Source organism: Dryobates pubescens, chromosome 13 (assembly GCF_014839835.1).
Source record: "Dryobates pubescens isolate bDryPub1 chromosome 13, bDryPub1.pri, whole genome shotgun sequence".
Taxonomy (NCBI): Eukaryota; Metazoa; Chordata; class Aves; order Piciformes; family Picidae; genus Dryobates; species Dryobates pubescens.
Window position 1 is genome coordinate 5,085,837 of NC_071624.1, and position 25,796 is coordinate 5,111,632.

The 25,796-nt window shown below is 42.8% G+C and overlaps 2 protein-coding genes across 3 annotated transcripts in view; one reads left to right on the forward strand and one right to left on the reverse strand.

Moving 5' to 3' along the window:
- PCCB (propionyl-CoA carboxylase subunit beta) overlaps positions 1-14,770 on the forward strand; it is a 30,771-nt gene extending 16,001 nt beyond the window's left edge. The window contains exons 9-15 of the mRNA XM_054166633.1: positions 4,233-4,314; positions 6,343-6,466; positions 7,859-7,966; positions 11,272-11,372; positions 12,355-12,453; positions 13,329-13,422; positions 14,129-14,770. Of these exons, the coding sequence (XP_054022608.1) occupies positions 4,233-4,314; positions 6,343-6,466; positions 7,859-7,966; positions 11,272-11,372; positions 12,355-12,453; positions 13,329-13,422; positions 14,129-14,250 (730 nt within the window). The 3' untranslated portion in view covers positions 14,251-14,770. The remainder of the gene's footprint in view (positions 1-4,232; positions 4,315-6,342; positions 6,467-7,858; positions 7,967-11,271; positions 11,373-12,354; positions 12,454-13,328; positions 13,423-14,128) is intronic.
- Positions 14,771-18,925: 4,155 nt separating this feature from the next.
- Positions 18,926-25,796, reverse strand: part of STAG1 (stromal antigen 1) — a 186,314-nt gene continuing 179,443 nt past the window's right edge. For both annotated transcript variants that reach the window (XM_054166324.1, XM_054166323.1), the window contains 5 exons: positions 25,134-25,305; positions 22,039-22,149; positions 21,027-21,141; positions 19,314-19,394; positions 18,926-19,214 (listed from right to left, as the gene is read on the reverse strand). In XM_054166324.1, coding sequence (XP_054022299.1) covers positions 19,191-19,214; positions 19,314-19,394; positions 21,027-21,141; positions 22,039-22,149; positions 25,134-25,305 — 503 coding nt within the window. In that variant the 3' untranslated portion in view covers positions 18,926-19,190. The remainder of the gene's footprint in view (positions 19,215-19,313; positions 19,395-21,026; positions 21,142-22,038; positions 22,150-25,133; positions 25,306-25,796) is intronic.

The window sequence follows — 25,796 nt, forward strand, 5'->3', positions numbered from 1 at the left end:
CCCCAGCTCCCTCAGCCTCTCCTCATAGGGCTTGTGTCCTTAACCTACAAGAAAGCTTGATACGCTCCTAACCCCATTAGCCAAGAAGCACCTACAGGTAAACTGTTACATATGGTAGGACCAATGATACTATAAGCTTGATTCGGATTGCTGTGATAAAATCTTTTACACTAACTATTGATCCTGTGTAAACACTTCTTCTGTAAAGCTGAGTCTGTTCCCAGTGAAACTGTGCCAAAAGATATCTGGGAGGAACATGTTGGCAAGTACAATCCTCACATTTTCCCTCTGGTAGTACCCTTTCCTGTCAAACTGGAGATGAAAAAATTGCCCCCCCTGAGTTGATGAGATTGATTTGTTTTACAGGCAGTGTTGTAACTAGTTTATGTAAAAAGAAATATGTGTCACAAAAAATAAACTACACCGTGGCACTGAATAAAGGAACAAAGTGTTTCTTTATGCTGATATAAGACTTGTTTTAACTAGGGTAGAAATATCCCAAGAATGGTTTTCCAATTGGTTGTTTAACACATTCTTGGCTGTTTGGCTGGCAGTGTAAATAATATGTTGTGTTATAGCTAAATGATTTAAATGGAGTAAAAGCATTTTTGACCCGAGATCCAGCTGTACCCCCAGTTCAGCTCTTTTTGTAGGTAACTCATAAGAGGTTGTTGCTGCCTTCTGAATGGGAGCTGCTTCTGTATTGGCTCTGTCAGTTCTACAGATGTCTGATGTATGTTGTGGTGCTTATACGATGAGCTGGGAAGGTTATTGGCATTCTTTGTCATGTCTTTGAAACTGTGTGTGGAGGTTGGTGGGGTTTTTTGCATCAAATCTGACAAATCACTGCTCTGGTACTTCAAATGTATTGTTTGGCATTAGGGAAATAAATTGGCCAGTTGCTCTTAAAGAATGGTCCTATTTTTTTCCCAGATGTTGATCTTTAGGAGTCCATTAAACTGGAAGACTGTTCTTAGTCAACGGTGACAAACCAAAGCAAATAACTTCTTTACTTGGTAAATATGGAGGATTATCTTTGAGGCCATCTCGTTCCTTCTACGCATTCAACAAGCTGTAGTGGGATAATTGCCCTCTGTAGACCTGAATGTGGTGGTTTAATTTTGCTATAGAAACAAGAGTCTTTTTTTTTTTTCCCTTAATCAATGTATCTTAAAATAGGCAGTTTATTTTCTAGTGAGAAGCTGTCACTTGCGTTATAGCTACTAATGTGTAAGACATTAGTTCCTTTATGTGGCTGCAGATGCATTATTAGAGGATTACAGTATAGTAAGTGCTCAATAATTTGTACTAAGTGCCTCAGTTTAGTTTTTGTACATGTAGAAACAAATCTGTCATCTTAAAATTTGCCTGTTTCATAATGGCACCACCAATATGTCTCCCATTTGTGGCCTTAATGCTTAGATGGGTAATAAGTCATCTGGGCATGCCAACATCTTAATAGACTCCTCTTGCTTTGAACTGACGTGTTTGATCCTTACCGCTGCTCCAGTCAAAGCCCATCCCTCTAGAGCAATTTCTTTCTTATTGTATCTTTTTCAGACCACAGAAATTTGCTACTGATAATAAGAATTAAATGTAACATGCTTTTGTCTTCACAGTGAAGTCCAGAAGCTGGGGAGGGGATGGGATGACTCTCTTGTTATTTTTTTCTCTTCTTTGTGGTGTTGAAAAATGTCCATCCTCGTTGCTGAAATCATAGAATGGTTTGGGTTGGAAGGGACATCCAAAGGTCATCTAGTCCAATCCTCCACTAGATCAGGTTGCTCAGAATGCTGTTGAGCCTGACCTTGAGTATCTCCAAGGGTGGTGCCTCGCCTACCTCCCTTTGGCACCCTATTCCAGTGATGCACCAGCTTTGTGGTAAAGAGCTTGTTCCTAACATCCAATCTAAATTTATTCTTCCCTAATTTAAAACTCTTGCCCCTTCTCCTGTCACCAGATGTGTTTAAGTTTTTGATGGAGGTGGCCTGGGTTCTAAAATAGAGGAAGGTTCCTTGTAGTTACCAAGCTGACAGTGAAGTGTCCTCTACATTTGAAGGGTGTCCATTCATTGCATTTGGTGCAGATTGTGGTGTGATTTTTACCTTTATCTGTCTTTGAGCAAATTTATTTTCCTCTGAAGTATGCATACCAATTTCTGGAGTTTATTATCAGTTCTTGGTGCCTGAGTCCAGTTTCCCTTTTGTATGGAATGAAAATCAATAGCCATCTGGGTGAGCATCTCAAGCAGGCTTTTGATGGCTACTTTGACAATGAGCAACAGTTCCTTCCAGATAACTGGAGTCTGGAAGAAACACAGTTCTTAACTACTGAGGTCTTGGTGACTCTGCTGTAAGCTCCAGATGTCCTTTATCTATGGAGATTTGAAGGACACTGTCAAACTTGTGGGATCCTGGGTAGTGTCTTCATTTTGATGGTGGTTATTGATTGTAATGCCTTTATAATGTCCCTCAGTACTTTCCAGCACTGTGAATTTGCAGGAGCAGTAATTTAATTTGTCCACTTCCCTTATCCTTTAGGGTATCACAGGTAGTGGACAGAACTTGGAGCACATTATGGACAAGAAAATGTTTTACAGTCTTTTGTAGCTTTCTGGGTTTAGTATGTTAAAATGATTTGCTTTCATCAGATTAAGGTTTTGTGATACTTTATGGAGATATTTGCAAGCAATACTCTTATTAATCATGTGGAAAAAATCCTTGAAGTGTTGATGTCAGTTTTGTTCTATTTATAGATGTATCCCTTGACCTCTCAGCGAGGAATTGTGCCTCTCTAGTCTTGTGTTTGTGAGGGAGCACAGAGACAGCTCTGGGGCTTGCATTGTTAATTTTTTGTCTGATTGTCACAAATGCAGATCACTTCCTTTGGGTTTAAATTGGGTGTCTAGAGCCTTGTGTTGTCTTGTTTTAAATATACTAAATCACAGCATTGTTAAAATAGTAATTCAGGAAGAGCTCCACAGAAGCACCATTTATAACAAATATAGATTGGTGGTTTTTTATGGAATAGCACAAATGTAATACTCCCTGAAGTCTTCTCAGTGGTGACTCATAAAAACTGACACCCCCTCACTGGGACTGTGAATTAATTCAGAGACCCAGTGAATGCTAACACTTGCAGGTCCTTAATGAAGCCAATATAACCAAAGCTGGAGTTAACTGATAGTGTCAGCTACTAAGGGAGGCAGCATTTCTATTAAATGTAAAGCTCCACATGAAGTGTATCACTGTTAAGCAGAGTAACAGTAAAGATTCTTTAAACACAGCCATTTACCCAGCTTCTGGATTTAACTGTGAAGACAAAAGTGCAGTAGATCTAGGCATATGACAGGAAACCTTCCTCTGCCTTTAGCTGCTGGCTAAGCAGACTCTTCTGCTTCTGCCACTTGACACTTCTGTTACCAAATCCATTTCCCCATGGCCAAATTGTGCCCTAAGTGTCCCACATGCCTCCAGTGCCCCCTGCACACTGCCATGTCCAGCATTAGGATGTTCCAGTATGATGCTCTCTATGGATAGTTAGGCTTCTCTAGTCAAAGAGAGAATGCTTTGTGTTGGAAGGGATCTTTAAAGGTCATCCAGTCGAACCCCATCTGCAGTGAGCTGGGACATCCCCAACTAGAGCACATTGCTCAGAGCCCTGTCCCACCTCACCTTGAATATTTCTACCACCTCTCCAGGCAACCTAGGCCATCTGTGTTTCACCATCCTCACTGTAAAAAAAAAAAAAATCTTCCTTAGATCTAGTCTAAGTCTTCCTGCTCTTAGTTTAAACCCATTAGCCCTTGTCCTGCCACAGCAGGTCCTGCTAAAATGTCTGTCCCCAGTTGTTGTAAAGGCCTCTTTTAGGTACCGAAAGGCACAATAAGGTCTCCCCAGAGCTTTCTCTTCTCCAGGCTGAACACCAGCTGTTTCATCTTGTCCTCACAGCAGAGGGATTCCAGCCCAGTTTCTGGGACATGGTTTCCTAAGCAGAGGTGCCTGGAGAAGGGAAGGTATTAGGAAACTAGATACTGGCCAGGGTTTTGTCCTAGGGCGTGTGTGCTCAGTGGCTTGAGCTACAACTGCCTGAGATGAAGAGGCCTGTTTCTTTTTCCTCATACTTGAAAAGCAGTTTCCATGAAGTCCCAGAGAGATGGAATTGTTCATCCAATTCCTTGGTCTCGGTGTTCTCTGTAACTACTGTTGCTCATGCTTACTTATTGTCTGCAGTGACCGTTTGGTGCCTGAGCTGGACACACTCGTCCCAACTGAATCTACTAAAGCCTATGACATGCTGGATATCATACACTCTGTAAGTCTGCTAGCCTGAGCACTGCTATATTCATATGAATCTGTCACTTGTGTGTAAGTAACTGAAAGAAACCAGTAGAATGGTGTTGAAGGTAATTTTGTTTGGTTGGTTGGAGTTTTTTCAGTCTCTACAAGTTACTTTTTTCATCTTTGGAGTAGTGATAAAAAAAAACAAACAAAAACCTGCAGGAAAATAGATTTTTAGCAGATGAAAGTAATGCTAAGATTTGTTTCCAGGATTCATCTTGTGCTGCATGCATAACTACAGATGGAAGATAGCTGTAAATCAGTTTTTTCTCTGGGCCCAAAATCTCCTCCCTTGAGTTCTGTTACTTGCTCTCTTCCCTGCACCTTGTTATTACTGTCTTGGATTCTGTCACTTTGTTATAAAATGTAATGAACTATATTCAAAGATTGACCCTTCTCTAGTTAGTTTAGAAGGCAGTTATCTACAGGGACAGAACAAGAATATATATGTGTGTATATATATGAAATACATATATTTACTTACAACTCAAGCACTCAGAAGGTTGGAAACTCCAATGTTAATGCCTTAAGCGAGGCAATCTCCTGGGAGGGCAGCAGGGAGGGAAACCTCTTACAACTTAAAAAACCCACTTCAAACCCTAATGACTTTTAAAGAAAGCCAGTATTGCCATGTATAAATAATAGAGCTTTTATTAAAGCAGCATAAACAATGCTGGCAATTCTCTTGCCTAACTTTTAAGACTACTTCCAATGTTAACAACTTAGTACATTGTAAAGACTTGCACAGAGAACAATGTAATAAACGAAGTTTTATCATGGGAGGCTGTTACAGGCCCTTGTGGAGCACTCTGAGAGTCCAGATTTTAAATACTAACTTTTGCAGCTTCTGCTCCTGCCACTCAGATGTTGGATCAGCAGGTGAACCTAGGGTTCTGAGGATAACTCCATTTCACAGGCAGCACATACAGACTGGGGGGGTTGTGGGGGGAGAGTTCAGCTGTGTTTGTAGGAGCCTTGCAGATTTCTGCCTTTTGCTGTTCTATTTGACTCTCTCTCCCCACAGACTCATTCAGCCAACATTTTTCAGCCTGCTGGTGGCTGCATTGAGGAGAAGGCGAGCTCAGGATGTTTTTATCTTCACTTCTGGCTTTCAGTACTACCTGTTGTTCCAAGCTGGTGGCATTGAAAAAAAAAAAGAGGAGTAAAGTGACTTAGGAAAAAACCCCAAAACACTCCCCAGACTTTGAGAAGCATTGAGGAAAGAAAGAAAACTATTTTGATAATACTTGTATTTTTCACAACTTGTCATTTGCCTCAGTCTCATAAATGACTGGCAAACTGCACTCTGCATAGGCAGAGTTGTCATAAACAGCTGCAAACAAGTTCTGGAGGAAGCCAGCAGGCAGCCATGTGTAGGTGTCGCTACTGCTCCATCTGTAATTATGATGGGGATTTTGATCCTGCTTTATACACTGATGGATGTTGGTGCGGAGCACACGCTGGAACCTCAACACCCAGCTAGGAGTGCAGCTACCAAGGATGGGTGATTCCAGATAGATGTAGTTGATACACTGCCTCTGATCCTCTACTGCAGATAAAAGTGTTCCTCTGTTCGTGCCTTTGGGGCAGATGGACACACCAGAACATGCTCTATGAAGTACAATTTCCTTGTTCTTGCTGGAATTGTTCTTTAAAAGTGTAGTGTGCCAGTAATTAACATGTGAGACACATTCTTAACAGCTTACTTGAACTTTTAATTTGTTACAAGCTAGGGAAAAAGACTCACTGTAGAGGAAATATAAAGATGGAATGCTTAGCTGGCATTTCTTAGCTGGTTAAGTCTAGCACTCTTCTAGGAATGAAGGCTGCAAAGAAGACTAAAAGGTTTCTTTCTTCACTTTTATTTATTAAATTCCAAAGTGCTTCAGAAATTCTGATCCAAAGTAACTCATTTTGTGTTTGCCTGTGTGTATAAATATCCACATATATGCATGTGTGTCTCTGCCCTGAGAAGGGCTCTGCCTAACTCTCACCCTTGCAGATTGTGGATGAAAGGGAGTTCTTCGAGATCATGCCTTCCTATGCCAGAAACATTGTGGTTGGATTTGCCAGGATGAACGGACGAACGGTTGGGATCGTTGGCAACCAACCCAAAGTAGCATCAGGTTAGAGTTGGTTGTACCAGTCCAGTGTGACACTTCTTTAACAGTGGGTTAATTACATGCTTTGTCAGGCCCTCTGGCTGTGAGGTTAACTGTTCATGTTTGGTATGATCCACTCATGCTCACTATGTCTTTATACTCTCTTTTTTTTTTGTCTTGCATCTGATTGTAGTGCAGCTGTGAAGTTACAAAACTAATTGAAAACCACTTAATTGATTTAGTGGGTCCAGTGGGGTGAGCTGGCTTGCAGATAGGGAAATAGCTGCTGTGCTCAGGACAAGAGCAGTGGTAGGAGCACGTAGGCAGGGAGAGTAGAACAAGATCACTTATTTGGCATCACCCTGCCATTAAGTGAATTAAGCACGAGATGGGAACTGTATACTTAATTCCATGGCATTAAAATGCCTAAAACTCAACTGTAGGGTGAGGTAACTTCTTTTTCTCTGTCAACTTGCTACAGCAAGAATCTTGCAAAGCTTTCAGACACACAAGTGTCTGAAAAAGTGGGGCTCTTGACCTCAAATAATTTAGATATGAAGGTACAAAGTGCAGATGTAGCTAAAATCAGCTTTGTAACTGTCAAGGGATTTTGCTTTCTGTCCTTAACTAGGTAATTTCTGAAGAGACTTTCATCAAGCAGAACTTTCTGTGTTACTCCTAATTTTTGTGCCCTTTTTCTGTGGAAAAATCTCAGATGACCCAGTATGATGATTTGTTTATTTGTAATCTTTACAAGATTAGGACTTGGCAAGATACTAAACAGCAGGCAGGCTTTAATATTACTTTAGTCTTTATTTGATATTGCCAATTTCAACAAAGATGACACAAAATGTGTTTCAGTTTAAGAGAGTAGCACACAATATAGCTGTAAATGGCACTGGAACAGCACAGAAATACTTTGCAGCATGTACTGAAAATGCTGCAAATCCTTCTCGATATTACTGGACCATTTAATGCTGTGGATTGATATTTTTGTTTTCTCATTTTGTTTAGTGTTTGTTGCGGTGTGTTGGGTTTTTTTTGGTGGTGTTTTTTTTTAACTGAAAACTCTGTAGCCTTTCAATATGACTGATCTGAAAAATATCAATAAAGAAAATTACAGAAAAAAACGTTTTAAATTGCAATAATAGAAGTAATTTGAACTGCTGCTTGTAGGGACAGGCTCTCTAAACACAGCAATCAGGAAAACTAAATGAGTGCCTGTTAAATGTAGGATGTGCTCTAATCTTAGTGCTACACCAGCAAACTTCATGGCAGGTCATCTCTGCATTGTCTACAGATAAGCTTTTGCTTTGTATTGTTTAAAAAGACAATACAGCTAAAAGGGTGATTTTCAGGTTGCCATTAGCAGATCACTGGAACTGTTAACACTTTACTCTATTTCCTTAACTTTAGGGTGCTTAGACATAAATTCTTCAGTGAAGGGAGCCCGCTTTGTTCGTTTCTGTGATGCTTTCAACATACCACTGATTACCTTTGTGGACGTTCCTGGATTTTTGCCAGGTATGCCTTGCCGTTCTATTTCAGCTCCTTGCGAGGGTGGGGGTGGGAGGTGAGGGGTGTGGGGGTGTGTGTGTTAAAAACCCATTGAAAAAAGCTCTGTGAGAAAATCATGAGGAGATGCTAATAAACCAGGTTTAAAATCCCACTTTCGGGGACAAACTGTACTCTCAGTAGAGTAGTCCTCACAAAAGGCTACTGAAATGTGTAAGAAACTGCAGGAAAAATTAAAGCATTCCCTGACCGTGCCACTGCTTCATAGTGTGGGACCAGAGGTCCCTGCAATGACAGGCCTCTTGAGAGGCAGTGAAAGCAGACCAGTATGCTGCTTCTCTGCCCTCTGGGCAGCATTACAGGAGAGCATGGCATGGCTGATGCTCTGGTGGGCAGAGAGGCCACTGGTCAAAATCATGCTAAGAAAGGCAGTTGAGGGCATCCTGAAGATGCATTCCAACCAAATGTGCTCAGCACTCAAGTTACTGAACTAATCTTGGCCCATGTTGCTATCCAGGCTTTGCTGCAGCAAGAGATACCATCCACCTATTCTGCCAGCTTCATCTGCTGTGTTTAATGCCCAGATGTGTAAAAGGATGAGGCTGTAGAAGGGGAAGAAAGTGAGTCCTTGCTTGCCCTTGATCCAGTCACATGTAACCCTCTCCCTGTATCTTAGAATCACTGAATTGTTTGGGTTGGAAAAGACTTTTAAAGTCATCAAGTCCAAACAGTATCTAACTTGACCAACTTTGATGCTAAACCGTGTCCCTCAGCACCATGTCTCTGCCTCTTTGAAACATCTCCAGGACTGGGATTCAGCCACCTCTGGGGAGCCTGTCCCAGTCTTTGAGAACACTTTCAGGGACAAATTTTCTAATACCAAACCTAAACCGCCCCTGGTGCAACTTAAGGCCCTTCCCTCTTGTCCTGTCACTTGCCCCCACGGAGAAGCTGAGGGACATGGTTTCACACCAGACTCGGTAGTTAGATGGTTGGACTTGATGCTAAAGGTTTCTTCCAATAGAAATGATTCCATGATAATAAGAGACCAAGTCCCACCTGGCTCCAGCCTCCTTTCAGGAAGTTGTAGAGAGGAAGATGGTCTCCCCTCAGCCTCCTTTTTTCCCCATACTAAACACTCCCAGTTCCGTTTGCTGCTCCTCACCAGACCTGTTCACCAGACCTGTTCTCCAGACCCTTTACCAGCTTTGCTGCCCTTCTCTGGACCCACTGCAGCACTTCAATGTCTTTCTTGTAGTGAGGGGCCCCAAACTGTACCCAGGTTCTTTCATGGTCCAAGGCATTTTTTCCCCCCAGAAAAATGCCTGTGGCTTAGAAGCTTTTCATAAATCATTCAGGAAAGGTCTGAGATCAGACAGCATAGGCTGTATGAACAGTTAATGTTCCAATGAGCTATTAGAAAACAGGCTCTGAGAGGAATAGGAATGTTACACTGATAAACATTGCAAGTCTTTCATACAGTTGAATATAAGGTTAATATTGTTGCATAAAGCAAGGTTTAACCTCAAGGCTTCTACTGCTATCAAGCCATCAAAATATCACCAGTCAACATTCTAGTTCTTATTTTAATCCAACATACTCAGTGTTTTAGTGAGGCACTGCAGAAGGTGTTAACAGAACTCCTCTGCCCAGTCCTCTCGCCTTTCTCTCCTGCTGTAGACTCCTCATCCCATGTGACCAAGCAGCATCCTAGTTCACTTTGAGGCCACTACTGGAATCTAGATTGGGACAGCTGATCAGATCCAGCCACAAAGCTATTTCATGTATCTGATTAGAAGTAGTAACTTAGTGTTGTGCATTGGTTTGAAAGTGAATAAACCAGAGAAAGCTAAATGAGGAGATCTGAGACTTGGTAGTGATCCTTAATGGATGTATTTTAAGGGCTTGTACTTTAGCACTAGAAGGTTCAAATTCTGAGGGTGGATCCTCTCACCTCTCTGTTCAGTATGGAAGAAAGAATTCGTCGCAGTGGGCTCCCAGAGGTGTATGAACATCTCATGGTGTTAGTGACCCAAATGCTTTAAACAGCCCCCAGATGTAGAGGTGAGCACACAGATGACATTTAAGGCATTCATAACCTGCATCTGGATAACCCCACATGTTCAGAACAAGCCTGGGAGTGAATCTATGGCCAGAAGAAAGTTTCTATTTATTGTCCATGGATGGCAGTGTGAACTGCATGAGCTTACCCTTGGAGCATTTTAAGTGACTAGCTACTCTGTTCCAAGAGTGAATGAGAAACTGAGGCTGGGACTAGATCACAGGGTCTGTGAGTGCTCCCCAGATTCAGGGTCTATGCTGAGCATCTCAGCTGTGTTCTGACCACTTCTTGGGATCAGAAGATGCAGTTCTTCTGGTTGCTGCTGCTGGGAAGGTTCTGCAGGTTTGACAAGTCCCACTGGCTGGAGGGAAATACAAGAACCAAAAGTGAAGTTGCAGTTGAGAAGAGACGCTTGTATGTGCAGGGATAAATTACTAGACACTCAGATTACAATCGAGGACAAACTATTACAATCAAGCCACCAAAAGGATTACTAAAGAAGTTATTACCCACCTCGCCCAAAATTTTATATTTATTCTTTTTAAGGTCCCAAAGTATTCTAAGAGGTGCTGAAAACAAAAGCCAGTAGGTGGCTAAACTGCTAGAAAGTAACTGTAGAGTTAACATCTAGTGGTCTGAAAATCAGAGATCCTAGCAATAAATACAGGAGGTTGCCGTTTCCACATTGGTGTGTTTCAGGACAGAGGTATGTTGAATATGCTGTCATGCAAATGGCTTGCACTCATGGCTGCTGCAGAAGCACCTTGCTGTGAGAATCCTTGAAGGGGAATTAATGCTCTGTCTTTTAAGGTCCATCACCTTGGACTTGCTTGAAGGAAGACCAGGATAGGTCTTTGGTACGATAGCCAAGCTGCCTTTCAGTATGGCCTAGAAACAAAGGGAGTTTGGGAGGGTGGGTTTCTGGGGAAGTGAATCTAGGTTGTGTTTGTCACTGCTTGTCACATTTGGAGTCTTCAAAAGGATGTAACTGTATTTTATACCTAGGAAGATACCATCTGGTGAATGTTCTGGTTCTGTGACCTTACAGAGATGCTGCTTTTGGCAAGAGGTTTTTTTGGTAGAGCTGCTCAGTACTTTATGGAGAACCTTGCCTTAACTGTACGTTCTCCTGGACACCAATATGGCTCTGGCTGTCGTTAGGTTTGCTGCCGGTTCTGGGTGATGCCAATTGCTAAACAGCTTGTGGGGTTTGTGATTCCCTGGAACAAAGAAACCTATTTGTCAATTTTAGGTACAGCTCAGGAGTATGGTGGAATCATCCGTCATGGTGCAAAGCTATTGTTTGCCTTTGCAGAAGCAACAGTGCCTAAAATCACTGTCATCACCAGGAAGGTGAGTTGGCACAAGCCCATGGGCAGCTTCTAGAGTTCTTCACTAGAAGCAATTTTATTTTGGTGAAGCTTTGTCTGTCTGTCCACTTTGTGCTTTCTATCGTTGTCATGTCTCTGCTTGTCCCATCTGGTAACACCTTTTCGTGTCAGGTTACAAGAGGCCATTTCTTCTATTCTCAGACTATGACCTCAGCTCCTTAATTCCTTTTGTCTCTGCACTCCTCTGAAATGATGTGTTTCTGCTCTTTGCTTTCTCCCTGGAATGCCTTCAGTCAAGTGTTTGTCCTGTCACCTGGCTTGTCTCACTGAGGACCTGCCATCTGCCTGCACACAGCAAATGTTTCTCTATTTTTGCCACTGCAGTCTTGTTTTCCAAAACCTGCCATCTCTACAGATCAAAAGCTTGTGTGGTTCCTCCTCTTCTGTAGACTTTTGCCATAGTCTACTTCATTTTCCGTGTTTCTCTTTTTCTGTAAGGTGCCTGGCACCATGCTGCTGTAAGTGCTGGGTCCTAAAGTTTAGCTTTTTCTGTGCTGGGCTGCCCCCCTTTCTTGTTTTTCTGATAAGCTTTTGACTTCTTACAGCATTTAAAAAAAAGCAGACAGACCTTTTCCCTCTTTCTGCCCTTTTGCCTTCTCTGATTTTTCTAAATATTACCATCCTTCACCTTCCAAGCTTGCAGCATCATTGCAGTTTTCAGCAATGCCTTGAAGCAGACTGTGCTGCATTTTGCTCTGCAGTATCTGTTCATCACTGCTGTCTGGACCACATCCAGAGTGGAGCACTGCAGTCAGTGCTGCATTCCTGGCCTGGAGATTCCAGAACCACATTGCCTGGTTGGTTATGGTTATGCTTATGCACTCCTTCAGGTAAAATTTAGTTCCTTTGCTTGTCTTTGGAACAGTAAAAGATGCAAGAGGTACATAGGCTACTGCTGCTGCGAGGTCACTCCATACCCCTTACTCCCCTCGTTTTTCTTCCAGGCCTATGGGGGCGCCTATGATGTGATGAGCTCAAAGCATTTAAGAGGAGATGCAAATTATGCCTGGCCTACTGCAGAGGTGGCAGTGATGGGTGCAAAGGTAAATCCAGGCTGTCACACTGGTGTGCAGCAGCCATCAGCCCCTAGCAAAATGAAGGCCCTGAGCTGGCCTAGAACAACTGGTATTTTCTGGGAAGCAGCTCACCTGGATGCACATTTGTATAAATGTTCTATTCAATGTCTTTATCCATGACCTGAATGAGGGCACTGAGGGACCCACAGTCTGCAGATGACACTAAGCTGGGAGGGAGTGTTGGTCTGCTTCAGGGCAGCAAGGCTTTACAGAGGGACCTGGGCAGGCTGGATCAGTGGGCTGAGGTCAGTGGGATGACCTTCAATAAAGCTAAATGCTGGGTCCTGCAATTAGGTCACAAGTCCAGGCTTGGGGCAGCATGGCTGGAAAGCTGCTCAGCAGAGAAAGACCTGGTGGTGGTCATTGACAGCAGCTGAAGATGAGCCAGTGTGTGCCCTGGTGGCCAAAAAGGCCAAGAGCATCCTGGTTCTGGATCAGTGATAGTGTGAGGAGCAGGGCCAGGGAAGTGATTGTCCAGGGAAGTGATAGGATGAGAGGAAATGGCCCCAAGTGCAGCGGGTGGGGGAGGGGTTTTAGGCTGGCTGTTAGAAGAAACTTTTCTGAGAGGGTTCTCAATAACTGGAACAGGGTCCTGAGGGAGGTGGTTGAATCCTCACCCTTTAAGGTGCTTAGAAGAGACAGAGATGTGGTTCTGAGGGGCATGGTTTAGTGGTGATCTGGCAGTGCTGGGTTATTGGTTGGATTGGATGATCTTAAAGGCCTTTTCCAAACCAAATGATTCCCGGACTCTGTACTGTAGTGGCAGGCAGGGGCTGGTAAAGCAGACAGCCCTCTGTATGGGCTGAACTGCTGTCACTGACCTGTAGGCCTTATCTTTCTAGGGTGCCGTCCAGATCATTTTCAGAGGAAAAGAGGCAAATGCAGAAGCAGAATACGTGGAGAAGTTTGCAAACCCCTTCCCAGCAGCCATGAGAGGTATGGTTATCTCACACATTATGTCCCATGAGTTTGTTGTTGCACTTGGGCAAGTTTAATTTGAAGCTACTGAGTAAACTTTGTGCTAAAGGGCAAGTTACCGAGTCGGCCTTTTCCTTGAAATGCAGGTGCTTGGACAGGCTGTTTGACAGTCCTAGATGCAGACCAGTGGCCCTAACGTTAGTGATGTTCTTGCCTCTGAGTTTTGCTTCCAGTTTTGAAGCATTAACTGTGCTCTGGAAGGTAGTGCTGTGGACTTCTGGAGCCAGCTCTTTGTTTCCAGTTCTGCTGGCTTGCTCTATTGATTTGGTTTGTACATCGCTTAAATCCCTGCGTGTGCAGAGTCAAGGGATGTCTCTTCTGATCAATACCTGTGAACCTTCGGATCAGACAGAGGAGGAGATGGTGTATCTAAAACTCTGCAGTACAGGTGCAGCACTTGCAGTAAAGCCCCTTTAATTTTTTTTGGCTTGCTAACTGTTGCAAAAATGAACCTCCCCTGTGTCTGTAATTGAAACCCTATCTGCAGAGGGACCTCTCCTTTACAGGCTGCTGTGATGTATTTTTAAGTTAATTTGTAACTTGTGAACTGCTTATTACAAATAGTGTTGGTGTTTTTTCTGATTTGCATTGCAGCCTCGGTGGAGAAGGCTGACAGGCAAACACTTCATGGTTGGTTTGTTGGTTTTATTTTTCTCCCCCACAGGGTTTGTTGATGATATCATCCAACCTTCGACCACCCGCAGGCGCATCTGCCATGACCTAGAGGTGCTGGCTAGTAAAACACAGTCCAGTCCCTGGAAGAAGCATGCCAACATCCCACTGTGAGTGTGAGGAGCTTTGCCATGCTGGGAGACGTGGCAGTATTCTGACCACAGATACTCGGTTTCACTGGAGGTCTACTTTGCAATGGGAATGCTCATTTTCATTTTTATTTTGCCAATGACCATCAATAAATCAGAGTATACAGATCTCATGTAAGTTGGGGTCTTACCAGTTCATCTCTATAAACCGTTTTTGGTGGGCTAATAACACAAACTGCAGTGCCTGCTGCAGGCCAGCTGTTACTAAGGTCAAGGTCAAATGCAGCTTTGGCTCCTTCATTCTATAGGTCCTAGGGGTGGCTGAGATGGGCAGAGCTGCAGTAACCTGTCACTGGCCTGTGGAGTTCAGTGTAGCCCTAGGTCCTAGTCTCACTGAACTTCCTGCACCACAGGCTCACAGAGAGAAAAGCCATGAGCTTGGATGTTGGTGTACTGTGGAATCAGGCTTTGCTGATCTCAGACTAACTTGTTCTGTTCCTTTGCTACACTGTCTTGAGCTGCAACTCTTCACATGCTGGCCCCAGGAGCACGGGGCTCAGGTTGGTATCTGTGGTGGGATGAAAAAGATGGAACCAGCCTCCTCTTGAAGAAGAGGAGCCCAAACTGGAAAAAGAGCAGTTCTGGTGGGATATAGAATTATTTTTTTCTACATTAGCAGACCTCCAGAGGCCCCTTCCAGCCTAATTTTGTTCTGTGATTGTCAGCCTTGCAAGGCCCCACTGCAGTATATGTTGCTGTGAGTTGTTGCCCTGGGTCCTGTGCTCGCTCTGCTCATTAGAACCTGCATTTTACAGCCCCAGAAGGCAGTAACATCTACTTTCATGTTTAGCACTACTGCAAACAGCTTCCAAGCACCTGAAGTCCTGTAATGATCTGTTTTAAGTAACTTCAGCAGTTAATGGCACAGTACCTGCACACCAAGGCTCCTTCTGCTCGCTCCCCAGCAAGTGCCTGAAGTGGAAGAAAGGTAAGATGGTGTCTGTCCAGGTGAATACCACCATGATGCTCGGAGTCTGTACCTGGGCAACAGGGGGAAAGCTACTAAAAATCATCTGAGGAAAAAACAGAACAGAAGGAGTGTTTCAAGCAGGAGTGCCAGCTCCACAGGCTTCTGCAATAGCTAGAGGCAATGCACTTGGGTTACAGGCAGACTGTCCTGACTGCAAACACGTTTAAGCTGCCTGCACAGATGTAGCGCAGCAGAAATGCTTGCCCTGAGCAGATGCCTGTATTTGTGCCCCAAGGAAGAGAACTGGCTGCAGCAACAAAAGAAAGGAAACTGAAATGTTACCACGTTGGAGGTCATTGCCATGAAGTGAGTTCTTAGTTAATTGTGAGAACAGGTGTAATAAGTTTGTAAGGACCAGGAGGATTTTTCAGAGGTAATTAGGTGCCCAGTGGCTGGTGGCTGTCCCATAGTTAGAAGCAAAAGCTGCCTTCTGTGACCTGATATGCACGTGGTTTCTTCAGCCTCCCCTAAGGCAGGAGGAGATGGTAAATGCCATTGTCACAAAGGAAAAAGTAAAATCTTTCTTATTTCCTAACCTCTATTCGTTCTACAGACTTCATCCTTTGTCTCTCGCCAGCAGAAGAATTTGGCTTTTATATCCTCTTGATTTCCAAGCAGTCAGTTGCTCTAACAGCTTTGGAAACGCACTGGAAAGCTGCTCTGGCCATGCTAATCAGCATTCTCTTGAATTCCAGTTACCTGCAGAAACAATAGAATAAAACAACAGATCCTTTCAAGAGAGAGAGCAGTCTTTGAACTTAAAAACATGACAGGTTACTTACTGTGGGCCACAGTGCATCAGGAGTTGAGCATAACTTACAGACAGTTGGAGAGGTAGCGTTCAGGCTGTGTCTCAGGAGTGCAGTTCAGACCTTGAAGCCTATCCCTGTTCCTCACCTGTTTCATCTCGTTACTTTGTCTGATTCAGATGATTTTTCTTTAGGAAGTGGGCCAGATGATAAATAAATCAGTTTTCTGTAGTACTACAGAGATGAAATCATTCATGGGTTGGACAAAAATAGCACCTTTCTCTCTGAGACATGGGAATAACAAGAGGACATTTTGTCAGACTCCATTTAGGCCAGCTGGCTGTCAGACCTTCTAAGCCTTTACCGTTGCCATTTCTTCCCAGATGGTCCAGTTCACAAGTGTGGCACAGGATGGTCCAGTTCACTTCACAAGTATGGCACAGGATGGTGATTTGGGAGAGTTCAAACACTTGTAAGTTTTAATACTGCAGCTCTCCCAACTTGTGTGATGACTTACTAGAGATACACAGCAGTCTCACAATAACCCTGCCCCAGATCAAGCAAAACCCCAAAATATACACCACAGTGCAGGAATAAAAAGAAGAAAAAGACCAGACAGGGTTTTCCTTTGCTCTGAGGCTGAATGGGTCAGGTACCTGTACCAGAATCTGGTGGTGAGGCCTAGATTACCTGAGCATGTCCTTCCAGTGCTTCCTTTGGCTCCTGATAAATGGGATGACAAGATGTGATGGTCCAAACGAACATTCAAAAGAAAGTTAATAGTGAAGAGGGTGCTCATCATAATCATGATTTCGAATAGTTTATTAAATGAAAGGTGAAGCATCAGTTTTAAATTGTACAAAAGGAAAAAAAAAACCTCATATTGTAAATGTACAATTTACAGAATTACTAGCAAAACCAATCAAGGAGACACTTAATAATACAAAAACCTATTGACTGCAAACTGAACTGGAACCCCATTGCAGGTACCGTGATCATAAATGTTTGTTACACAGTATTCTACAATGTTAAATTAGGAATCAGTTTTCCACACAGAGGACTGTGAAGCACAAGGTTCGTCTGAGACTATGACTCAAACCAGGCAGCATTTATTATGCTACTATGCTCACAGGGTTATTGTGATGACAATTCAACGCAGCCATTCCTGCCCACCCCCTGTTGCTTTTGGGGCTGGGCAGTAGAGGAAGGTAGGTAATGTGACTTGCAAAAGTTCCAGCTGCTTCTCAGTTTCTATACATTACTCAACCAACATCTGAGGAATGGCTGAATTATCTAGCGAAACATTTTTGGCAACCATGTCTGAGAACTGCAAGTGTTGTAAGAAACAAACCTTGGTTGAGTGAAATGCTGTGCTGGTTTGGGTTTAAAATTGGTTTCTTTGCCTCCCAGCAAGCGAGCGCTGGGCATTAATGTCATTTTGCTTTTCAGTAAGCTGGTACCAGGAGGAAAAAAAAAAAAGCTCCATAATTATTTTGCTAAGAAAAGCACCTCTAAAAACTGCTGTGCTCCAAGTGGGTCAATCTGTTTTGTATCTCAAATGCTAACATCAGAATGCAGAAAGGAAGATTAACATCTTGGGGACGATTCTTCAAGATACTAGAGTCAGTGCAAGTTGTGGATGGCCAGCACCTCTGATACCAGGTCAGTCGTAAATAAGTAGCAGCTACTAGGCAGAGTCATAAAATCAAAGTCATAATGAAAGTCCAAATCATTGAAGACATTGAAAAATCTCTTATTACAATGAATTAACTGAGAATGTTCTGGGGGGTTTTGGTGCTTTGGAGTTTTGTTTGTTTTTTTTTTTTTAATGTTTTTAACTTTTCTGAAAAATCATTTTCTTTCCCCCCACCCCCACCCCGAAAGAATTACTCTTAATATGCACAGTTAACACTGAAAATGTAGCTGTATTCCATTGTAAGCTTAAGAACTTCACCATCTAAGCACAAATCTCTATGCAGCACATACAGTACTTCTAACTGGCAAAATTAATTTACAAAAATAGCGCAAAAGGGTATTTATGGCATGGAAAGTAGACTTTGTTTTTGTTTTTTTTATGGTACAGTTAAAATTGCTTTTAGTATGCTAAAGTGATTTCTTTCCCCCACCCTTGAATTATTTATCTATTTTTTTGTTTTTTCTTTTTTTTTTTTTTAAATAGGAAAAGTTGCTGTTTATGTACCTTGGGTTGGCAGGGCTTTGAAGTAGGTAGTAAAAACAGCAAAGTGATTACTTGAGAACCGTTTGTGTGTTTTACTGAGAATACTTTATTTGCTGGTATAAGTTGCTAAAAATGCACAGAGCAAGTACCAATAGAAAATTTACTGGTTTTGTGTCCCCGTGTGCTATATAAAATGAATGTTACACAGTATCTGTTGGAAAAGTGGCTTCATGGACATCTCTTACTCTCATGTCCCATTATAAATAAAAATAAATCTTCTCAAGAGTATAAAATCTGGGTTTATCATATCAGAATCTGAAATTTTTTTGGCAGAGATGCACGTCATTAGAATTCTAACCTCTTGTATAAGAGTGTTCTTCTCAATGCCTGCGAGAGGATATAAGCGTACCATAATGTTAATCAAATCCAGTGTGTTCAAAAACACTTCTCTGTCGCCAGAACGACCTGCTTATAGCATCATTGCTAGTCAATGGCTGATAGGCATAGGTTTAATAAAAATGGCTAGCTTTTAAAACATAAAAAGGCAAATGTTAAAACCGTTTTAAATTGTACAGCAGAAAAATAAAGTTAAAAAGTTCTTGTTTTCACTCAATGTTGTTTTCAGAAAACAGATGTAGAACAGTGTTTATTTTGACAGCTGTCTTAACAATTGAAAACTTCCTCCTCCATCCAGAGAGAAAAAAAAAACAGAAAGGGGAAAATAAAAAACAAAACCCAAAAGAACTGTATTAGGACAGTCAAGAACAGGGATACAAATGATTTTGTAGGTCAGCCCTTCTGAGGTGACTGGATTGGCCAACATTCCTTTGTGTCATTAAGAAGCTCTTCTTCTTTCTGTCACTACAAAAAGGGATTGACCTCAATCATTTGGTTAAAAATCAAACCGCTCACATCAAAAATGTGGTTTTCATACAAGCTATCACAGTATATAGGCCTCTAGCTCTAAACAATAGAGTTCCAAATTTGTAAAACGTCTTCACCAGACTTCAGAACATAGGCATCCCAAATCCCTGGAAAAGGGAGTTAAAAGACAGTCAGTCATTAATGAGGCGTAACGGCAGGCAAAACCAATCTCAGCTAAACGGCAAACAACACTCATAAAGCCTTACTGAATCGTCCTCGATGATAGCTGCAGAGTCAAAGAAGTCTGGCCTCAGCTCAGCCCGCTCCCGCCGGTTTCGCGAGGGTGGCTAGAAAGAGGAGGCAGCCGTTTTAGAACACCACAGCAGAGACCTGGGCAGCTGATGGCCCGTACACGCTCGCCTCTTCCTTCACGCACCAGCTTTGCGTGGATTCCCAGGAAAGCTCTGAGACAACTGCAGGCCCTGACAGAGGAGACTCCTCCTTAAAGTCACCTTAAGGAATGGGGTAAAAGCTGATGGATACTAAAGTGGGTTTAAGTCTGTGCTGACAGCTAGGAGCTTGCTTAAGGTTCTTGCTGACTAAATGTTGTATTAGGACTGCAGGCCAGACTGTAGATAAACTACCTTCAACTGTCTTTATGGTGGAACTTCAAGGTCAGAAAATGGATTTATTAAAATAGGTACTTAAGAGCTCACGATATTTCTGAAAATTAAACTCTGTTGTCCTTCCCTAGGAACACAGAGCAGATGTGAGCTTCACTGCCTTGATCAATCCCTTCATTTTCTCACCTTGGATTACCAATAAAAGAGTCATTTTACTTACTTGATAATATTTGAATGCCACTAATAATCTCAGTATTCTGCAGTAGCAACTGAGTTGTTGCCTACATTTTCTTTCCATTCCAAGACATTGTAGCCCAGTCCTAAAGTAACCTATGCCTTATTGTTTGGATATGAAAGGAGAAATAGGAAAGCATAAACCCAGTGAAATGTATATTGCAAACTGATCCCCTTTCCCATTTTCCAGGGAAAGCATTCTGAACAGAGAGGCTAGTGAAGTTATAACCTCCACAAAGGAAATCCTGCCTGTAGCCAGGACATTACCATGCAAGGAGCTGAGGTTGCCAGCTGACCAGTCTGGGAGCAATTTCAGTGTAAGGTATCACCTCGTACCCACCCACTGCTGCCTGCTCTCCCTTCTGCTATGCCAGCACAGCTCCATCTATGGCTGTAAACTAACCTGGCCTCGATTAAGGATCTCAAATCCACCCCACCTCACAGAAATCAAACCATCAGAAAACTGAGCAAACAACATGGCTGGATCAGTTTGACCACACTGTGGCTGCATAAACAGCCACGTTAGCAAAATGGTTGAGGGCTGCGACAACAGCATAGGGCACCTTTAGAGACAGCTGCTTCCACACTCTTCCTAATGTCAACAACCAAAATCAAATGTTGTTACTGAATTTTAGAGTCCATTTGTACTCCATGAGGCCAAGCAGGCAGCTTCATGTAGTATTCAGTCAGATAGTGGTCACCTGGCTTCCCAGCTAACCCCAACGGGCTCTCCCACCCTTGGCTGACTGCATGCAGAGTTTGATAGCCACTTCTTCGGTGCTCATCTAAGAGGGCTGCACTGATGCACCTGATAAAGCATCACCTGATTCTCAGGGGTTGGCAAGTCCCAGGTGCATGATGGTGTTTCAGGCAATTGCTACTGCCTGAGTTCAGAACATTAGAGAGGCCAAGTGCTAAGTAACACTCCCTGTGTTTCTATGGAAATAGCAGTTTGGCCTGAGCCTGCAATTGCAGGTTCTAGGGAGCATTCAGATAATTTCCACTCTTTAATGTTCAGACAACAGGAAATCGGGTGCAATATGTGGGATTTTTGTCTGTCTGCACTTCTAGAATGCCTTTTAAATCACCCTTCACCCATTTAAATCATTAAGATTTACTGACCAGATCAATGACCATTGTGTCCTCAAATTCTTCATTCATATCTTCTAGCTGACCTCGTGAGGACATCATTACATCTTCAAAGATAGGCTCAGCATCATCTTCCATTAGACCTCGTCTGATCAAATGAAGCAGAGGAAAAAGTAATTCCCAGGCATTTAAATTTCCCAACCATGATCTTAGTCATTAGAACAAATGTGTAAATCTGATCCCTTAATGCTTTCACATGAAATCTTAGGCTGAGAATCAAGCAGCCTTCTGTGTTATTAACTGCAAGAAAATCCTACATAAAACCAAACCTAGCACTTGCAGAGGCTGAAGCAGTAAGTCCCAGGTAATATCATTATAAATAGTAATTAGATTTGTCCCTAGCAAGGAAAGGGCAATAACCTCACTGTGTTTGCTTGCCCTTTTCCAAAAAGGAGTTACACTGTTTGCCAGGATCAGTGGAAAATCCCTGAGAATCAGTGAACTCAAGGCCAGTTTCTGACACTGTATGGGCTTGGTCTCACTAGAGACTCTGTCCCCCATCCTGAAGGATGGGGCTGGATCATCACTGGAGCACATAGCACCTTGTACCACAGAACACTTCAGCATTCACCCACGGGCGTTCCCTCCATTAGCTTAGAACACCTTGGCAAATGATCATGTGGATGGAAAAAGCATGAACAGGTTCACAGGAAGATCAGACAACAATTTGGAAGAGGTCAAGGGGAATTACTTAGCAGACAAATGATGGAAACCCCCTACCATGGAATCAGGTGAAGGCTGGGAGAGAGGAATGGGGAATTTAATGGGGAACTGTGCTGCGTCTCTCTCTCCTGTTCACTGGGCACCTGCTTGTGGCCACAGTGGCAGGCCACAGCCCACTGTCCCTTCCAGCATTACAAATCTGTTACTCTGCTTTTATTAAAAGGAGTTAAAATGTCACAAGAATTATTTGCAACAACCCAAAAAAGGTTAACATTGAAAATGCAGCATTATCATCTAAAATGGTTCTGATCTGAACACTTACACTGCGTGCCTCACGCCAGTTCTCCCTTTCATGTAGTTCATTCCTGTCCTGTCCTTTCGATTTAAATCTTCTAGCTTCTGTTGGCCCAACCAAGATATCTGCATCTGGGGACTAGCAAAGAGAAAGCAGCATTATGACTGAGGGCCTGTAGGGGGTTTGAGTTGGCTGTTGATGCAACGTCCATCTTCTCAAGCTTTGTGTCTGGCCATGCTTCAGATTAAGATATTTGAGCTACACTCATTATTGTACACATAAGCTTCTGGATGCCCTTCCACAAGGTATTTCCTCTCCCTGTATGTGCACAGGAATTTCTTCCACTGACTGTAATAAAGGCAGCTATATAAAATGTATTACTCATCCATTAGGGTAACATGCACTTCAAGTGGAACCACTTCCAAAATTAATTCTATTGAACCTGACCTCACTGGTTCAGACCAGGCAAAATACGAGCATGAACAGATCCAAATTAATCAAAAGCACACATTTTAAAACAAAAATGCCACATAACAAGAGAAAGAAACATATTTTTATACCCTGATCAATCTAAGTGTCCTGTCACAGGTAAACCTTCAAAGCTGTTCTTTTCATACCATTTAAACCAGTAGCAGACAGCAGTGCCTTTGGTATGATCTGTATACTGCAGCACAAAGTAGGAGTAAACAAAGTGCAGCTCTGAGCAGCACTGGTTACTGGGTTTTCTTTTATTATGCAGTCTTGTATCCTAGTAGGAGTGATGTCATCAACTGGAACACAACCTAGAAGAAAGGGTTCTTCTGGACATGATTAGATCAGAAACTGACTGTGCCCTGTATTTTAGCCCTCCTAAACTGTAGGCAATCTGTGGCAGCTAACTCCAGGCTGAAAAAACCCAATTCTCCACTATCCATTCATATTGTGAACTTCTACATGAAATCACGGGAAAGGACCTCCAAGATCAAGTCCAACTGTTTCCCTAACATGACCAAGGACATTAAACCATGTCCACATTTGAACACCTCTAGGGATGGTGACTCCTCCACCTCCCTGAGCAGACTTTCAGTAAAGAGTTCCCTGCTTGCAGCATTGATCCGAGATAGGAGAAAAGGAGGTTCAAGCCCGGGAAGGAGAGCTTGGTTCAACTTCTGTACCCAGAAAAGGGGAAAGTTCTCCCACAAATTAAGGCAGTGCCTGCTTATCAGACTCAGGAGTAAAAGACAGTGGCTGGAAGCCATCCCATTTCCCATAACTGAACAGAATCATGGAATTGTTTGGGTTGGAAAAGATCATCAAGTCCAACTATTATCTAACACTAAGAAGTCTGGTGTTAAACCATGTTGCTCAGCACCACATCTCTGCCTCTTTGAAACGCCTCCCAAGGATGGGAGATTCAGCTGCTTCCCTGGGAGCCTGTTCTGGTCTTCAAGAACCCTTTCAGTGGAAGTTTTTTCTAGTATCCAACTTAAACCTCCTCTGGTGTAACCTGAGACCATCTTCTCTTGCCCTGTTAATTGTTAGAGAGAAGAGAGTAACATCTGCCTCACTACAACCTCCTTTCAGAAAGTGGTAGAGAGTGAGGTCTCCCCTGAGCCTCCTTGTCTACAGGCTAAACAACTCCACTTCCCTCAGCCATTTCTCAGAAGACTTGTTCTCCAGAGCATTCAGAGAGAGATTTAATGTAGAGATAGGTGAGATCAGGAGGGTCAGAAAGTTAGTTTCTGCTTCAGCAGTTTTGTTTTTACTGCAGAGTAGAAATGTTTTAAGGTGAAATTAAGAGCCACAGCATCAGCTTTATAATCCAGATATTATGGCAACGTTTGGCAGATCCTTGATTGCAGAAAGGCAGGTAAGAGACAGGAACCCCGACCTCATGGGCCATGGGATTAAGTTCTTTCAAGAGCTACTCTGGGACTGATTTGAATGGGGGCTTTTCCTCAGGTGTGCTTTCTTTGTGACCCGCTGGGATGACCTCCCAGTCTGAACTGTGTAGGTATGTACAACAGCTTCTAAGTACAACATGATTGGACGTGACACTTGAAGCCATGGGTTAGTAGTCATGAGCTACTGGGTAACAGGTTGGACTTGATGATCTTTGAGGTGTTTTCCAACCTTATTAATTCTATGAGTCTATGGTGTTATACCCTTGTAATTTGAGACTGAAGAACATTTTACTTTCCCAGGCAAGATGACCATGATCAACTCTTGCTCTTCAGAAAACACTACGATGAAAGAATGCAGGATAAAGCAATACAGTTTAGGATTGAGCAGGGTGAGTGCATATTTCCGAAGAACTGGGAAACTGGGGAACCTGTATCAAGGAAAACAGGATGAAAAAAAGCTGGAGGAAACCAAGAGGCACAATTTGGCTATTTTATCCTATACTGTAGTGGTAGAAACCAAAGTCATCTGGCCAGCATAATGCGATTTTTTGGTAGAGATAGATCAGATGTGTTTGCTATAAAAGTTATAAAGATGGCCTCCAAAACAGACATTGTTAATCTTCTACCTTCAAATTAATAGAGATAGCACAGAGTAGCATTCTCTGAACACTTCTCTATTCTTAAGTTCCTGAAAGATAATGACGTATTATCTTCTCTAAACAGAGGTGATAAAATGTGAGTCGAGTGAGCAAAAGTTATGTATCATTTAGGGCAAAATAAAACTGCTTGCAGGCAGTTACCCCACAAACAGGAATTACCAGCTCAGCAGCTAGAATTGAACAGTTAATTTACAAGAAATCAGTTAAGATGTCTGGAGAGCCTTAACTGTACTATGACATAGGGCAGAGGGAAAGAGAACACTTTTAGAGACACAGTTCAATCCAGCCTGGGGACACAAACAGCAGGAAGATGTCACTGCAGTTGCCTGGTTGTGTTATGAGATAATTTTAACATGAGGAATTTCTGCTATGGTTTCGTTACAACGTGTTTTACCTGGGAACTGAAAATAATTGAAGTACTGCTGAGCTGCAGCCAGGACATTTCCAGTTGTTCTTGCAAATGAATGCTGCATGCATGGAGCCACAGGTAAGACCGTCACCTGGCTTGCTGCATGCATGGAGCCACAGGTAAGACCATCACCTGGCTTGCTGCTTTTGACACTGAAAAGACAACACTTACTTGTGTAAAAAATCTTGTTCAGATCCCTGCTCCGACTCGTGCTCCTGGATCTGCTCTCCCATTTGTCTAGTGTTCTCTCTCAAGACAGTTGAGGTGAGCTGTGGTGCTTGCAGTGCCCCTGGAGTATGTATGGTTTCATTCCTGCTCAGCCATGAGCCTTCTAGGCTCTCATCTAGAAAAAAAAAATATCTAACATTACTGACACAGTTCTGATAACAGACAGTGCAGCATTTATTGCCTTCAGGATCTGCTCAGCCAGCTCACTGAACCAGCAGCTTACATCACTAATGGGAGCCTTTCATCTGCTGACGCCCTTTGACAGAGGCAATTTTAGTGGCAGCACCTTCTCCAAATCTGATTTCCAACAATTCACTGTCTTTTCAAACAACTGTGCCTTTAAGAGATCAACTGGTTGAATATTAAAAAAGAGAACATTTGCAGCTCTGATTTGATGTGCTTTCAAGGAAGGATTACTTTGCTACCAGCTATTCCCAGCAATAACAACAATTTGAAGTAAAAAATATTTTACAAATACTTAACAAACCAGCCCCCTGACACTGCAAATACTGCACTGCAGCATTACCCAGCACTGTTGTTTCTTGCACAGATACAACACGGGAAGTCCCAGTTACTGTATTCACAATCTAAATGTAACACTGTCGG